The following is a 16676-nucleotide window of genomic DNA, read 5'->3' on the forward strand; positions in this document are numbered from 1 at the left end:
CTCTGGACTCACTGTTTAGGGAAAGGCCTGTAAATGACTTCTCCAGGTAACTCCTTACCTGCCACATGGACAGTAGAAAAAGTAGGGACATGAAGGATCTTTTTTTTTTTTTTTTTTGGGTTTGGTCATGGGCCTGAACTCTGGGCCTGGGCGCTGTCCCTCAGCTCTTCAGCTCAAGACTAGCGCTCTACCACTTGAGCCACAGTACCACTTCCGGCTTTTTTCTTTTTGCTTATGTGGTGCTGAGGAATCGAACTCAGGGCCTCAGGCATGCAAGGCAAGCACTCTACCACTGAGCCACCTTCCCAGCCCCCACATGGAGGATCTTAAAGAAAAGGAATGTTCTAGCAACACTCCATTTTTGTATGCATGATTTTTCGGCTGTGCTGTAGAAACATAGCTAAGGACCTCAGCCTTCCATCATGACTAAGGTGGTGACTTTGGTCCAGTTAGGAACAGTAGAGAGAAAGGAGTGGAAAATAAATTCTTGCCTGCTTTTAGAGCTTTTTCAGTGGAAGCTGGCATGGTAAACACTGTGACCACCAACCTGAGAAAATAAGGCCCACGGCCAACTGATCTGACCCCTAAGCTCAACGGGCCCAGAACCCCAGGACATTGTCATTCCCAATACTCAGATAAGACAGCACTTGGCAATACAGCTTTCCAGATCTTTGACGAATTCTCATGCTTCTCTTGCATTGCTCAGATGCAGTATGCGATCTGTGGCCTCCCTTCATATCCTAACTATGAGGTAGGTGAAGGCCAAGTGCTTCTCAGCCCACATGAGGAGAGGAGGGACCTCGACTAGATGCGTAAAGTATTAGCGACTGCCCAAGAAAACTGAGTTCCAGTTGTTCCATCCACTAGAAAGGTTTCAGTCTCACACATTGGCTGCAGGTGCTGCCCCTGGTGGAGGTAAGCTGCACTTTCCTCACATTGACCTAAGCTGGGCCTAAGGAGGAGAAATCCAGCTGATTTTGGAATGAAGGAGAAATAGAACAATGTTTTTCTTTCTTTTCTTTGTATCCAAAGAAGCACCCTGAGCTTTTCTAATACTCCAAGCCACAGGCCCTCACCTCTTAGCAACTTGCTACAGCACCTCTCAGGCTTGCTCTTTTTGGAGGAAGTATTGGAGTTTGGACTCATGGTCTTGCATTCACTGGACAGACACTATCCCATGAGCCCCTCCTGGGAGGTGCAGCTATTTTCAGAGCAGACAGGAGCATAAAGTTACAGAGTGTCTTCCAGTGCTGGCTGCAGACCAGGCCCTCTGGAGACACTGGCCCCTGAGACAGAAGCTCCCCAAGGCCATCCAAGTCCATTTGAGAGTCATGAGCAGCATCCGATAGTTATGGGTTATAGACAAGGCCTTGAAGCTGCAGCCAAGCAAAGTTCCTGGTTCAAAGCTGCTCTGTGAACTTCATGCAAGTCCTAAAGTTGAATTTGTTTAATCTGCAGTCTTCAACTCCATGTTGTCAATTTTCTTTCCCTTCCAGATGTCTCACTGGGAAGGCTTATGTGACAAGACCATAGGAGATTGAAGAACAGATTGGCTCTGGCTCTGTTTGTTCGTTTCATTGGAAAATAAAGCTTTCCTCTTGAGGTATTGAGGTAGCAAAGTAATTGGGCCCAGCTGTGGCTAACACTCAACATCCTGTAGCTCAATTTCTTCAGTTGTGCTTTCTGTGAAGCAAAAGACAAGCCAATAAAATGAAAGTCAACTATACAATGATTATAGTGGTGCTTCTCCCCCCCTCCCCCCCAGTCCTAGGGCTTGGACTCAGAGCCTGGGCCCTGTCCCTGAGCTTCTTTTGCTCAAGGTTAGCACTCTACCACTTGAGCCACAGTGCCACTTCTGGCTTTTTCTGTTTAGGTGGTACTGAAGAATTGAACCCAGGGCTTCATGCATGCCAGCCAAGCACTCTACCACTAACCCACATTCTAGCCACCCCTCCTCTCCCTTTTTGTGGGTGCCGGTCCTGGGGCTTGAATTCAGGGCAGGGCTTGGGCACAGTCCATGGCTTTTGTGCTCAAGGCTGATGCTTTATTATTGGAGCCACAGTGCCTCTTCCAGCTTTGCTTTTTCTTCTTTTTTTTTGGTGGTTAATTAAAATAGGATTCTCAGGATTGGAGGCATGGCTCAGTTGTAAGAACTCTAGCCAATGAGCGAAAGCAGCCACAGATACTGAGTTCAAATCCCAGTCTCGGGCCTAGAAAAAAATTAAAAAGAAAGAGTCTCATGGACTTTCCTGCTCTGGCTGGCTTCAAACTGCAATCCTTAGTTCTCAGCATCCTGAGTAACTAGGACTATAGGCATGAGCCACTGGTACCTTGACACACAGGATGAACAACACAATGCCCAAGGCGGTGGCTGAAGCCTGTAATCCTAGCTACTCAGAAAGCTGAGATCTAGGGACTGTGTTTTGTTTGTTTGTTTTGTTTTGTGGGTCCGGTCGTGAGGCCTGAACACTGGGCCTGGGCGCTGTCCCTCAGCTTTTCAGCTCAAGGCTAGCGCTCTACCACTTGAGCCACAGCACCACTTCCGGCTTTTTTCTTTTTGCATATGTGGTGCTGAGGAATCGAACCCAGGGCCTCAGGCATGCAAGGCAAGCGTTCTACCGCTGAGCCACCTTCCCAGCCCGGGACTGTGTTTTAAAAAACAGCCTGAGGGGCTGGGAAGGTGGCTCAGTGGTAGAACGCTTGCCTTGCATGCCTGAGGCCCTGGGTTCGATTCCTCAGCACCACATAAAGAAAAAAGCCGGAAGTGGCACTGTGGCTCAAGTGGTAGAGTTAGCCTTGAGCTGAAGAGCTGAGGGACAGCGCCCAGGCCCAGAGTTCAGGCCCCCCGACTGGACCCAAAAAAAAAAAAACAGCCTGAGTTTAAAAGTCTGTGAGATTCTTTTTTTTTTTTTGTCGATCGTGGGGCTTGAACTCTGGGCCTGGGCACTGTCCCTCAGCTCTTCAGCTCAAGGCGAGCGCTCTACCACTTGAGCTATAGCGCCACTTCTGGTTTTCTGGTGGTTTATTGGAGATAGGAGTCTCACGGTCTCTCCTGCCCGGGCTGGCTTTGAACCGCGATCCTCAGATCTCAGCCTCCTGAGTAGCTAGGATTACAGGCGTGAGCCACCAGCGCCCGGCAAGTCTGTGAGATTCTTATCTCCAATTAACCAACAAAAAGCTAGATGGAGTGGCTTAAGTAACGAACAGAGCACCAGCCTTGAATGAAAAAGCTAAAGGAAGAGGAAGAGACACTGACTTTAAGCCCCAATACTATCAAAGACAACTTATACCAGCTGGGCAAAAGAGGCTTACTCCTCTAATCCTAGCTACTCAGAAGGCTGAGATTGAGGATGGAGGTTTGAAGCCAACTCGGGCAGAAAAGTCCGCAAGATTCTTATCTCCACATTAAATACCAAAAAACAAGTGAAAAAATGGGAAGTGGATCTGTGTCTCAAGTGGTAAGTGCTAGCTTTGAGCGACAAAGCCCAAAGACAGTGCTTGCCCAGTCCCTGAGTTCAAAACCTAGGACTGGCACCAAAAAACGAACAAAAACAACAAAAAGACAACACAGACCATCTTTGGCCTGGCCAAAAAGCCATGAGTGGATCGTCCTTGCTTTCCTAGGCTCAGAGCATTACCTTTGAGTTTGTGTCTTCTCTTCCTCTGGAATTTGTATGCACATCTGTTGCACACCCACATGAGGCTGATCAACACTGCAGCCACGGCAGCGAGCAAGGCAAGGAAGACAGCGACAAAGTGAAGGTCTTCATAAAGAATCTCTAGGGGGAAGGGAGAGGGGGGAGACATAGGCCTTTAATGTCACTATGTCTGCTGTTCCCCCGCCCCCCCCCCCCCCACCTCACCTGCAGCTCTGAGGGCCCACGGGCGCTCACCGGACACATGCAGGACAATGGTGCCGAACTGGCTGCTCCCCAGGCGCTCTGTCACCGTGATGACATAGTAGCCGGAGTCCCGCACGCCCACACCGAACAGCTGGATGGAGCCATTGTCAAAAGTGCAGACTCTGTCCTTGTGGCTCTGGGAAACGTTGGCTGGAGTCCCTGGTTTCCACTCCACAATCTTCTGCATGCCCCAGGTGGATGTGTACCTCCACTCGATGGTGGGCACCCCGTGGCAGGAGTAGTCCACCGACAGCAGAATGTCTTCGTCAACGGTGGCATTGATGGCCGACTGGGGGATGTACAGTGACACACCCTGGCCTGCGGGATGGAATGCTAGACGTTATAGAATTGTAACCTATGTCACAGGACTTAATGCACTGGTACATTTCACAAGCATTTACCAAGTGCCGACTATAGGCCAGGAATGGTTGGAGGTTCTGCTGTTGTTTCCTTTTGGTCGTGATACTACGGCTTTAACTCGAGGTCTCGTGCTCTCCCTCAGCTTTTTCACTCACGGCTGGAACTGTATCACTTGAGCCACAGATTCACTTCTAGCTTAGCTGATTATTTGGAGATAAGTATCTCATGCACTGCTCAGCCTGGGCTGGCTTCCAATTGGAATCCTCAGATCTCAGTCTCCTGATTAGTTAGGATGAAAGGCGTGCGCCACTGGTGCTCAGCACAAGGTTCTGGTGTTGACAGTGTATTTGTGGACAAGAAACAAGGTTCACTATTTAGACTACAATTTTTTTGGGGGGGGGTCCGGTCATGGGGCTTGAACTCTGGGCTGGGGCGCTGTCCCTCAGCTCTTCAGCTCAAGGCTAGCGCTCTACCACTTGAGCCACAGCGCCACTTCCGGGCTTTTTTCTTTTTGCTTATGTGGTGCTGAGGAATCGAACCCAGGGCCTCAGGCATGCAAGGCAAGCATTCTACCACTGAGCCACCTTCCCAGCCCCTAGACTACATTCTAAATGGAGACATATGAGGGCTGAAAAAATAAATTAGATAATTTTAGATAACAATAACTAAAGACAGTAAGCTAGGTGATATTGGTAGGTGGAGGCAATCTGCAACATTAGATGGTCAGGGAAGACCTCACTGAGGAAATGACATTTCAACTGGGACCTAAAGAACAAGGAAGAGGCTGGGAGTCTGTGGCTCACACCTGCAATCCTAGCTACTCAGGAGGCTGAGATCTAAGTATCTCAGTTTGAAGCCAGCCTGGCAGGAAAACCTTTGACTTTTTTTTTTTTGGCCAATCCTGGGGCTTGAACTCAGGGTCTGGACACTGTCCCTGAGCTTCTTTTGCTCAAGGCTAGCACTCTACCACTTGAGCCAGTGCACCACCTCCTGCATTTTCTGTTTATGTGGTACTGAGGAATAGAACACAGGGATTCATGCATGGTAGGCAAGCACTCTACCACTAAGCCACATTCCCAGCCCCCATGAAACTCTTATCTCCAATAAACTACTCAGAAAAAGCCAGAAGTGGTACTGTGACTCCAGTGGTAGAGCACTAGCCTTGAGCACAGAGAGGCTCAGGGACAGAGTGCAGGCCCCGAGTTCAAGCCTCAGGACCAGAAATAAAAAAGAGCAAGGAAGAGGAAGAAGAGAAGGAAGCAGCTTCAGGCAGAGTTTCCAGAAACGGGACAAAGCCTGGCTGTGTTTCCATGTGCTGGAATGCAGCGAGCATGGGGAGGGTTAAGAGAAGAGGATAGAGAGACAGGAGACTTGTCTTGATGTCAGTTCCTAAGGGTAAAAAACTACAGGATGGCTCCCACAGGAGGGTGATGGTCCCCAAGAAACTCACAATGTCTGCCATGGAGGATATTCTGGGGCCAGGGAGTCAAGAGTAGAAGGAAAAGGAGCAGTAAGAACGTTACTGCAAGAAGTAAGAAAGAAGGGATTGGTGGAGGCATGGCTCATAGGTAAAGTGCTGAAGCCCTGAGTTCAAAACCGAACATCCTGTCCAAAACAAACCTTGTCACTTGAGAATATGAACTACTATGAATAAAAGAGAGTAAGTGCTGTACCTGTGCACAGGTCACTGGCATTTGTGATATGCTAAAACTAAACATAATACATACTGGGACAGGAGGTGACTATGGAGCGGCTGGTTGAGAACATGCATTTGGAATAATGAGGCAGAACATGCTGAGCTACTGAATGCAGACATGGGGGTGGGGATGGGCTGGGCAACGAGGCATCTACTGAGTATATGGAGGGATAGTACTGCCACTGGCTGAGTGTGTGTGTGTGTGTACGTGCATGCACGCATACATATGCATGTGCTGTTGTACTAAGTGGGTACCCATGTAAGTGCTTTACATTTGCCATCTCATTAAAGCATCATACAATGCTAAAGCAGGATAGCTGAGACAGAGAAACTGAGGTTTATCAACACTAAGTGTTAATACTTACTGTCAAATACTTTTCCAAGTTAAATATTAAATAATAGTTCCAAAATATTAAAAATAACAAAGGAGCTAGCTCCCCTCTCACCACAACAACTTTTAGATGTTAAATTACAAGAATAGGAGACAGGAAAGAGCTATCTGCATCTGCCTTCTCCTTTGAGAGGTTAAAAAGCAGTAGACATTGCCAGGAGCCTAGTGGTTCCTGCCTGTAATCCTAGGTCAGGATGCTGAGATCTGAGGAGAGTGATGAAGCCAGCCTGTGCAGAAAAGTCTAGGAGATTAGTGGCTCAAGTGGTAGAATGCCATGCTTGAGCAAAAAAAAAATAGCCCAAATGAAGGCTGGGCACTGATGGCTCAAGCCTGTAATCCTAGCTAGTCAGGAGGCTGAGATCTGAGGATCATGGTTCAAAGCCAGCCCCAGCAGGAAAGTCTGTGAGACTCTTACCTCCAATAAACCACCAGAAAACTGGAAGTGGCACTGTGGCTCAAGAGGTAGAGCCTTGAGCTGAAGAGCTGAGGGACTGCGCCCAGGCCCAGAGTTCAAGCCCCATGACTGACAAAAAAAAAAAAATCCTAAATGAGAGTCTGAGGCTCTGAGTTCAAGCTCCAACACTGTCATATGTCTATTTCTCTCTCTCTCTCTCCCCCCATGTTTTTGTTTTGCTTTATTGTTTTCTTTGTGTGTGTGTGTGTGTGTGTGTGTGTGTGTGTGTGTGTGCCAGTTCTGAGATTTGGTTTTTAAATCTTGTAGACTCCTCAACTTCATAGTGTTAAAAAATAAGTCAAAGAAAAGCTGAAATACAATACAATGAACATCTATATTCTTATCCTCTCCTAGACTGATCAATAGTCAGCACTTTCTTACATTTGCTTCTACTGGAAAAAAAAATTGACTTGTCATGGTGGCTCATCCCTGTAATCCTAACTACTAAGGATGTGGAGGCTAAGACTGGGAAGATTACAGTTTGAGGGAAGTCAAGGCAGAAGGTCCAGGAGATCCCATCATAACAAGCTGGGCATGGTGGTGCCCAGTCACCCCATCTCTGGGGGAAATACTGATAGGAGGACTTCAGTCCAGGCTGGCACAGCAAATACACAAGACCTTTACCTAAAAAAATAACTAAAGAAAAAGACCTGGAGCTTCCAATGGCAGAGCACCAGCTTGAGTACCAATCCCAATAGCCCTAAATTTTTTACTTTAAAAGCTGCAGAATCCTGACATGCTGGTACACACTGATTACCCAGCATATGGGGTGCTGGGGCAGGAGGGTCACATTGCACAGCTACCAGCAGCTACCAGGGCTGGGCAAGACACTGTCTAAAAAAAAAAAAAAAAATGAAGCCGATATCCTGACATTTCATCCAGGACAAAGTACCTCTCTACATTATCCAACTCTGAAATTTAATATTGGTGTAATGCTACTCTTTCTCTCTTTATGTCTCTGTCTGTCTGTCTCTCTTTCTCTCCTACTCTTTCTTTTTCAGTGATACTATGGTTGACTTTAGTGATACTATGGTTTGATACTATGGCCTCTGCTTGCTAGGTAGGTGCTTTACCACTTGAACCATATCCCTAGACCAAGATTTGATATATGTTTATATTATTTTATTTCATTTCATCTTTTTATTCCAGTATATTAGTTGTGTAAACAACAGATTTGTGTGTGCAAGTCCTGGTGCTTGAACTCAGAGCCTGGGAGCTGTCTTTGAGCTTTTGTTGCTTAAGGCGAGCAATCTGCCACATAAACCACAGCTCCACTGCTGGCTTTTTGGTGAACTGTAGACAAAAGTCCCACGGACTTTCCTGCCCAGGCTAGCATCAGACAGTGATCCTCAGATCTCAGCTTCCTGAGTAGGTAGGATTACAGCCATTAGCCACTGACCTCTGGCTATGTTGTTAGCTTTCTTATGCTGGAACTCAGGCTTGAACTCATGTCTTGGGAACTGTCCCTTAGTTTTTTTTCCACTCAAGGCTGGTGCTCTGCCACTTGGCTATACCTCTACTTCTGGTTTTTTGCTTGTTAAGTAGAGATAATGTCCATAGATCTGTCCGCCCAGGCTGGCTTCTAATCTTGATCCTCAAATCTCAGCTTCCTGAATAGCTAGGATTACAGGTGTGAGCCATGAGTGCCTGGCCAAACCAGGTTTCATTGTGGTATTTCCCCACATATAAACATGTATCCCAACCAACCTCACTTACTTTATCACTCTTCCTTTCCCTCCCCACTCCTTTTTTTTTTTTTTTTTGGCGGGGGGAGGGGGAGTTCCATTGTGGGGCTTGAACTCTGGGCCTGGGCGCTGTCCCTCAGCTCTTCAGCTCAAGGCTGGCACACTACCACTTGAGCCACAGAACTACTTCCATATTCTGGTAGTTTATTGGAGATAAGACTTTCATGGACATTCTTCCCAGGCTAGCTTTGAACCACAATCCTCAGATCTCAGCCTCCTTAGTAGCTAGGATTACAGGCATGAGCTACCAGTGCCTGGCCCTACTCCTTAAAACAGGTCTCATTGTTTTCTTTTTATACATGCAAACAAACTACTTTAACTATACCCAGCTCTCACCCTCTTTCTGACCCCTCCCCACTTCCCCAGCAGTCTGTTTAGGAGGTTGCCAGACTGCTCTTGTCATCAGGTTTGAGAATTTGTATTCCAACCAGAAAAAGTACTTCAGAACAGCACCATTTACCATTTCCTATCAGGAATACAGACCAGTATCACAGTCCAATTAGCCAAGAGAGGGAAAGTTGAATGGCCTGGCTATTATCAGTGGGGCAAAGATGAAGTGTGTTTCAGGAGTATACAGAGTTACAATCAAACACTACTACGGTGATTATAAATGGGATTGTGAATGGGTGTAACCTTGGAAGGGGACAGGACAAAATCTATACAGATATTTACCAAGCACATAACTTTTGACCCACGAACTTATCCTAGGAATGATAAGGGCGCAGAGTGGCAACCATGAATGCAAGTGCAATATAAACTGGGACTTCCCAGGTACACTATCCTGTGTGGTCACTGCTAGTTCAATGACCAGTACTCATTCCATAACCATTCCATCAGTCCAAGTCAGAAAAAGACATACTTAATCTCTAACTTCCTAGCCAACACACAGAATATATTACCAGCAAGTTTACAGTAGTTAAACAACCTTAGTCTCAGTGCCTGGCAAAAGAAGAATTTAGGCAAGATGTGAACATAGGAAAGGTGATAAGAAAGTTTGTTAGAAGAGAAATACGGCTGAGAAAGCAAGTGTGTGGCACAAACATGACAAAAGGTAGTTCACCCCATCAGCCATCTTGTGCCATATTCTCCACACACAGCTTGGCTCTGGGATAAATAGTGAGAGTTGGGATTCTTTTTTTTTTTTTTTTTTTGGGGGGGGGGGGGTCCAGTCGTGGGGCCTGAACTCTGGGCCTGGACACTGCCCTCAGCTCTTCAGCTCAAGGATAGCACTCTACCACTTGAGCCACAGCGCCACTTCCGGCTTTTTTCTTATGTGGTACTGAGGAATCGAACCCAGGGCCTTGAGCATGCAAGGCAAGTGCTCTACCACTGAGCCACCTTCCCAGCCCCAGAGTTGGGATTCTTGAAGATAGATTGGCAGGTCTCTTTTCTGTTCCCTGTAAGGCTGGGATGCCAGTCCTTATTTCCTCATTCTTTTGTACTCTCATTTACTTGTCAGGCAGGTGTTAGATGATCAGCTTATCCTGCCATCTGTAAGCTACATAGGTCCACTTTCCATCAACTCTTATCAATACTTTGGAATACTACCAAGGCTTTCAAAAGTCGGAGGTAGATCCGTATGTGTTGCTATTAGATGATCTCACAAGAAATGAGAAAAGCACAGGGTGAACAATGTACTTCTATTTGAGTGAAGTAAGTATATATGTATAAACATACTCATCTGAACATATGCAAACTAACTCTTACCCATATAAATTCATTAAATTTATTATTTTTTTTTTCTGAAACATCTGTATCTCCTTTTCTGTACATTCTCTGCATATACCACATTTTCTCTACCCATGTATGAGTTGATTGGCACCTACATTGATTCCATTCCTTAGGAACTATGAATGACATAGCAATAATCATGGCTCTACCGGCATCTCTCTTTTATGCTGACTTACATTCTTTTGGATATATACCCAATTGTAAGGGAGTTCTGTTTTTAGTTTGTTTGTTTGTTTTGTTGGTTGTAGGGCCTGAACTCTGGGCCTGGGCATGGTCCCTCAGCTCTTCAACTCAAGGCTAGCACTCTACCATTTGAGCCACAGCGCCACTTCCAGCTTTTTCTGCTTATGTGGTGCTGAGGAATTGAACCCAGGGCCTCGTGCATGCAAGGCAAGCACTCTACCACTGAGCTACCTTCCTAGCCCCCATTTTTAGTTTTTTATTGAACCTAGTGATTTACATCCCTGTCAACACAGTGTCTGTGCTAATTTAGATTTCCACTGTAGTTTGTGAGAGTTTGTAAGAGTTCCATAGAAGATTGTTTTAAAAATAGGTCCTATAGTTGTTTTAGAAAGGAGACTAAAAGTTCCACTATCTAGCCCAAGCTGGCCTTGAAAGATAGTCATCTGCCTTCAACCTCCTACTGCTAGGATTGCAGGCATGCAACCTGCTTCCTTTTGAACACTTGAAACAATTTAGGAAGTTTGTGAATTACTTAACAAAGGAAAACACTGGTCCTAAAAATAAAAGGTGTCCTAGACTAAGTCTGAGTCCTAGATTGTTTATATTTGAAAATGGCACAGTACCTCACAAGTACTGACAGTTGACAGGCACCTCAAAATCAACATCTCCAAAGAAAACTATGTGCAGCTTGGCGCTAGTGGTTTATGCCTGTAATTCTAGCAGGCTGAGATCTAAGGATAGTGATCCAAGGCCAGCCAGTGCAGGGAAAGTCTGCGAGACACTTATCTCCAATTAAGCACCAAAAGCTAAAAGTGAAATTGTGGTTTAAGTGGTAGAGAATCAGCCATGGCAAAAAGCTAGAGAGAGTCTAGGGTCTGAGGTCAAACCCAAGTACTGACACGTACGCACACACACATACACACACGAAGAAACAAAAACTGAAAAAAGTGCACGCACAGTTGTGTCACAATATGTAAATTGTCTTGGGAGGTAAGAAGACATGAGTGACAGGCAGCAGGGGGAACATCCAGAGTGCTAGAGAAAGACTTTTAAGTACAGATGTTTGGGATTTAGGACTGAGTACAAATACTACATATGGAAACATCAGCAAAATTAAAAAGAATCAGACTGATTCAAAATCTCCTCTCTCCCCAATGTGGTCTTCCGGTGCCCACAGCCTCAGGGAAAGGCTCTCAGAACCACGAGGCTCAGGACTCCAACACCACACCTCCTCTTCCTCACCCTCACGGTCACTGGTTCCCACTAAATTTCCCTCCCTGTGTGTTCTCTCTCCTTCTCTGTCACCTTGTCCAGGCTGCTTCCTCACATACAATAGCAGCGGCTCCAGGTACCTTACTGTGGTTGCTTGGTCTCTTCTAGCCACTGCAAACAACATTCTTTTCTGCTTTTTCTTTTGTGCTGGTCATTGTTTATTAATGAGGCTACTGTACCAGCTCATCTCATCTGTTCTTTGAGACTGCACAGGAAGCTGGGGACACGCACCTCAGTGGCTAGGTTATTTATTGGACCAGGTGGGTAACTCGACTGGGATGGGTCAATCAGATTTCTCCTGAGCATCACAACTTGGACACAGGGTGTTCTGCATGTCCCATGGGGCCTCTGAAAGATGCGGTGTGGCAGTAAGGCCATCATGGAGAAAGTTTCTGGGCACCTAAGGCTGTAAGGCAGTGGGCAGAGAAAGAGGCTTATGTTGCCCACGAACTGCTGGAGAGAAGCCAGATAGCTTCTGGGATCCTTGCCCAGTCCAGGGTTTGAACTTAACTTTTCTGTCCTTGGCAGACATGGTCTGTGTTTCCCTTGTAACCTACTTTGCTCTTGATTATTTCCTGAGCCTTCAAGTCCTTAGTCTCTCGGGATTTGTTTCTTCCTCTCACTTTGCATGACTGTTGTGAAGTCAGAGTCTGACACTAAGGTACATTAAAAATAATACATATGTATTTCCAGATTACATCAAAGCTAGTTTGAGGAAATGGCACAGTGGCGTGATCAGGGGATCCGGAAGCCTCCATGAGAGCCACAGGCTCTTCAAGGTTCCTACCTTTTTGCTGCCTGTTGTGTTTAAAATCCTACTCCTACCTTCATCCTCAAACCCCTCCAATAACATCTTATTTGGAACTAGGGAGGTTTGCCCAATGCTATGCTCTACCACTTGAGCCACAGGTCCACTTCTGGCTGTTTTTTTTTTTTTTTTTGGTAGTTCAGAGTGTCTCAGAGCCCTGGAAGAAAGTAGCTTTGCCAATTCAATGATCTCAGGTTTCCTTCAGAATGTTAGACAGGAAAGTTACCCGTGCCAAGAACTGGTGGCTCAGGCCTGTAATCCTAGCTACTTAGGAGGCTGAGATCTGAGGATCATGGCTCAAAGCCAGCCTGGGCAGGAAAGACCGTGAGACTCCTATCTCCAATAAAACCACTAGAAAACCGGAAGTGGCGCTGTAGCTCAAGAGGTAGAGTGTTCACCTTAAACTGAAGAGCTGAGGGACAGCGCTCAGGCCCAGAGTTCAAACCCCATGACTGACAAAAAAAAAAAAAAAGAAAAAGAAAGTTACCCATGTAAGTGGTAGTTTGTTACGGCTACTACAGCAGCCTCAATGTATTGTTTTCCAATTACAAATGACTGAATCAGTACACCTGATTGAACATTAAACTATCTGAGGAAGCTATTTCAAAATACTACCCTGCACTAATGAAATCAGAATTTCTGCCAGGTGCTGGTGGTTCCCTACTGTAATCCCAGCTGCTGGTACTGGTCTACCAAGTGTGAGGCTTTCTGTTCCAACACCAGCATGATGAACACAAAACACAAAAGCCAACAACAAACAGCCCCCTACCCTCAATGGATGGAATAGTTCCTTCTTTATCTGTTAGTTCTTAGTTTTATTAGGTTTCCATTGGTCCCTTTTCCTTAGGCCCACACATTTCTTCCACTCTGCTGTGATTCTCTTAGTTAATGGTTCTTTCATCAGCTGTTGGCTCTGAGATCACACGGAATCTGGCCCATGTGTTCACTGCATTGCCAAAGCCTCGTGCTCAGACACCTCATGAACACCTGCTGACTAAATGTTTTAACCAAGTCCCTCAACAACTCAGAGTCTCAGTTTGCATGTAATATGGGGACTCACATCACCTTTTTTGCAGGATTACTGTGAAGGTGACTCAAAGGCAGCATTTACTCATGTCAGAGGTTTGTGGCTCCTGCCTGCAATCCTAACTACTTAGGAGGCTGAGATCTGAGGATCATGGTTCAAAGCCAGTCTGGGCAGAACAATTCCCAAGAGACTCATCTCCAATTAACCACTCAAAAACTGGAAGTGGGGGCTGGGAAGGTGGCTCAATGGTAGAGCACTTGCCTTGCATGCATGAGGCCCTGGGTTCAAGTCCTCAGCACCGCTTAAGCAGAAAAAGCCATAAGTGGCTCTGTGGCTCAAGAGGTACAGCACTAGCCTTGAGCTGAAGAGCTGAGGGACAGTGTGCAGGCCCAGAGTTCAGACCCCACAATTGACCAAAAATCAAACACACACACACACACACACACACACACACACACACACAAAACTGGAAGTAGTGCTATGGCTCAAGTGGTAGAATGCTAGCCTCAAACACAAAAAAGCTCAGGGACAGCAACCAGACCCTTATGAGGTTCAAGCCCCACAACTGAAGGAAAAAAAAACCAGTACCAATACACATACAGCAGTGAAGAGTGTCTGCCACCAAGTAACTGCTCAATAAAGTCAGTTATTACTCTCTTCCCATTGTTTTCAATGGTTATACATTCTCAGGAGATACAGCCATCTCTTTAAGGTTGGCTGGAAGTTATTATTAGTGATTTTACTAAACCATACCCTATTTCTAAAAGATCCAATAATCTAGTTCCAAGTTTCTTTTTTAACCCCATCTATTAGGACTTTCCTATTCCAATAGCATTGTAGATCTGACCTTGTCTCCTCTGCCAGGCTCCAAGTCTTCTGTAGCTCCATTCCTGCCTTTAGTCCTGTGTAGCAAGTGGCTGCTTGTCTCCCAAGCTAGCTGGGCATCACCAGCACCAGGGAGGAACTGTGGGATTTAGCTGACCACCCATCTGGTTCAAGAATCCCTGAAATCTCATCCTCAAAGTATGTAAAGGTTGATTGGTAGGGAGAAGTCTGGTATTCTACTTTTAGGCATCATTTTTTTTTGTTGTTGGTCATGGGGGCTGAACTCTGGGCCTTGGCGCTGTCCCTCAGCTCTTCAGCTCAAGGCGAGCACTCTACCACTTGAGCCACAGTGCCACTTCTGGCTTTTTCTGCTTATGTGATGTTGAGGAATTGAACCCAGGGCCTCATGCATGCAAGCCACTAAGCCACCTTCCCAGCCCCTTCTTTTTCTTTTGCTTAAGGCTAGCACTCTAACACTAGAGCTACAGCACCATTTCTAGCTTTTGATGAAATTAATTGGAGATAAGTGTCTCATGGACTTACCTGCTAGGGCTGGCTTTGAGCTGGGAACCTTCCATCTCAGCTTCCTGAGTGGCTAAGATAGCCACCGGGCCAGCACCTGACTTAGGCATCAGTTTCTAAAAGGCATCTATGTACTTAGCTACACAGTGAGCCTAGGGCAGGGATCTCATGCTGCGTGCGTGCGTGCGTGCGTGCGTGTGTGTGTGTGTGTGTGCGTGTGTGTGTGTGTGTGTGTTGGTAATGGGGCTTGAAACTCTGGGCCTGAAGATCTCACTTGGTTTTCTGCTCAAGATAGGTGCTCTTCCACTTGAGCCACAACTCCACTTTTGGCTTCATGATGCTTAATTGAAGATGAGAATCTTGTAAGGGCCCGGAAACCTAGCTGTTAGACCCAAAAGGATGGGGAATTTGGAATTCCTCCTCCCACCATGAACTCTCAGAATGCTGAGAGATTCCAGGAAAGGTCAATCAGTCCTGGCTTTACAGGAATTAAAATTTCTAACCTGGGTGTGGGCTAATTCAACCCCAAACTTTCCCAGAGCTTGGGGATAGACAAAAGCAAGTGGTTTTCTGCTTACCTCTACTTCCTAAGATACAAACGTCATATATCACTTGAATAAGATTGTATGACATGTTGGTGCATGTGACTTCAAGAATCTTGATACCTCACTTTCTGCAAGTATGTCCTTATACCCAACTCAATAAATATCTTGTAAAATGGACCCAGGAAACCTGAAGTTGGTGGAAGGCTTCAGGCCCCTCAATTCTATGGCCCAGTCTGCATTACTGCCTTGTCCCCGGTGGAGGGTTACAACAGAATCCCATGGAGTTTTTTGCCCAGGTTGATTTTGAATCACTATTCTTCAATCTCAGCCTCCTGAGTATCTAGGATTACAGGCAAGAGCTACTGGTGTCCAGCTAACCATCTCACATTAGTACAGAAAGACAGAGAGGCAGAGGAGCTTCAACTGTGTCCCTTATCAGATTCTCTGGTACCCAGAGAATCTCTCCCCTCCACCCCAACCCCTTGTATTAGTGTAAGGAGCTATCAGAGAAGTCATTCCAGCACCTCCCACCCTAGAGCTAAGACTTTCCCAAGAGCTATTCTCTTGCCAGCCAGACAACTCCTTAGCTGAATAGGAAGAAACTGACATGAGTTGAAAAACCTCTCTGGAGGCCTGACAGGGTCTGGATGTGCCTAGCATATCCACAAGTCCTGACCGTGACATCACTCTTCTTTTCTGAGTGTACCAAGCAGAGTGGGACAGGGGCTTTGTGGCTCTCAGTCAAGGCTGCACATTAGAACCCGAGAAACTTGTCAAGATGGCTGGTGCCCATGCCCTAGCTTAGACCTATGACATGGGCATCTCTGAGGTCAGTACCAAGCAGCAGCTTGGTCTGCTTGTAAGCTATGCACGTGATTATGACAGGCAGAAGGCTACTCTTTGGCTTTTTCTGGTTCTCAGGGAATAGCTTCTCAAAAAGTATGCACATGGCTTCCACCTTCTGTTCTCAGAACACTTACCATTGTGTCACAGAGTATCATTTATATCTTACTTGCAGTTTTATCTCAATCAGCCTCTAAAGACTTTCTCACCAAGCTTAGGGCAGAAGACGAGGCTGCCTCTCTCTCTTTCTCACTTTGTCTTTTTGTGCTGGTACTAGGGCTTGAACTCAGGGCCAGTCCCTTAGCTTAGGTCTCTTGGCTTTTTTTTCTGCTCAAGGCTAGTGTTCTAATACTTGAGCCACAGCTTCACTTC

General features: G+C 46.2%; 1 protein-coding gene across 1 annotated transcript; it reads right to left on the bottom strand.

Moving 5' to 3' along the window:
• Positions 1 to 1246: 1246 nt before the first annotated feature.
• On the bottom strand, positions 1247 to 16410 carry Vstm5 (V-set and transmembrane domain containing 5). Its single transcript, XM_042685113.1, has 4 exons — positions 16299 to 16410; positions 3894 to 4220; positions 3639 to 3779; positions 1247 to 1683 (listed from the first exon to the last, which is right to left on the bottom strand). The coding sequence occupies exons 1-4, from the start codon at positions 16408 to 16410 to the stop codon at positions 1640 to 1642; spliced, it is 624 nt and encodes a 207-aa protein (XP_042541047.1). The 3' UTR covers positions 1247 to 1639.
• Between the last annotated feature and the right edge of the window lie 266 nt (positions 16411 to 16676).

This window comes from Dipodomys spectabilis, unplaced genomic scaffold (genome assembly GCF_019054845.1).
Source record: "Dipodomys spectabilis isolate Male_0828 unplaced genomic scaffold, ASM1905484v1 ptg000094l, whole genome shotgun sequence".
Lineage (NCBI taxonomy): Eukaryota > Metazoa > Chordata > Mammalia > Rodentia > Heteromyidae > Dipodomys > Dipodomys spectabilis.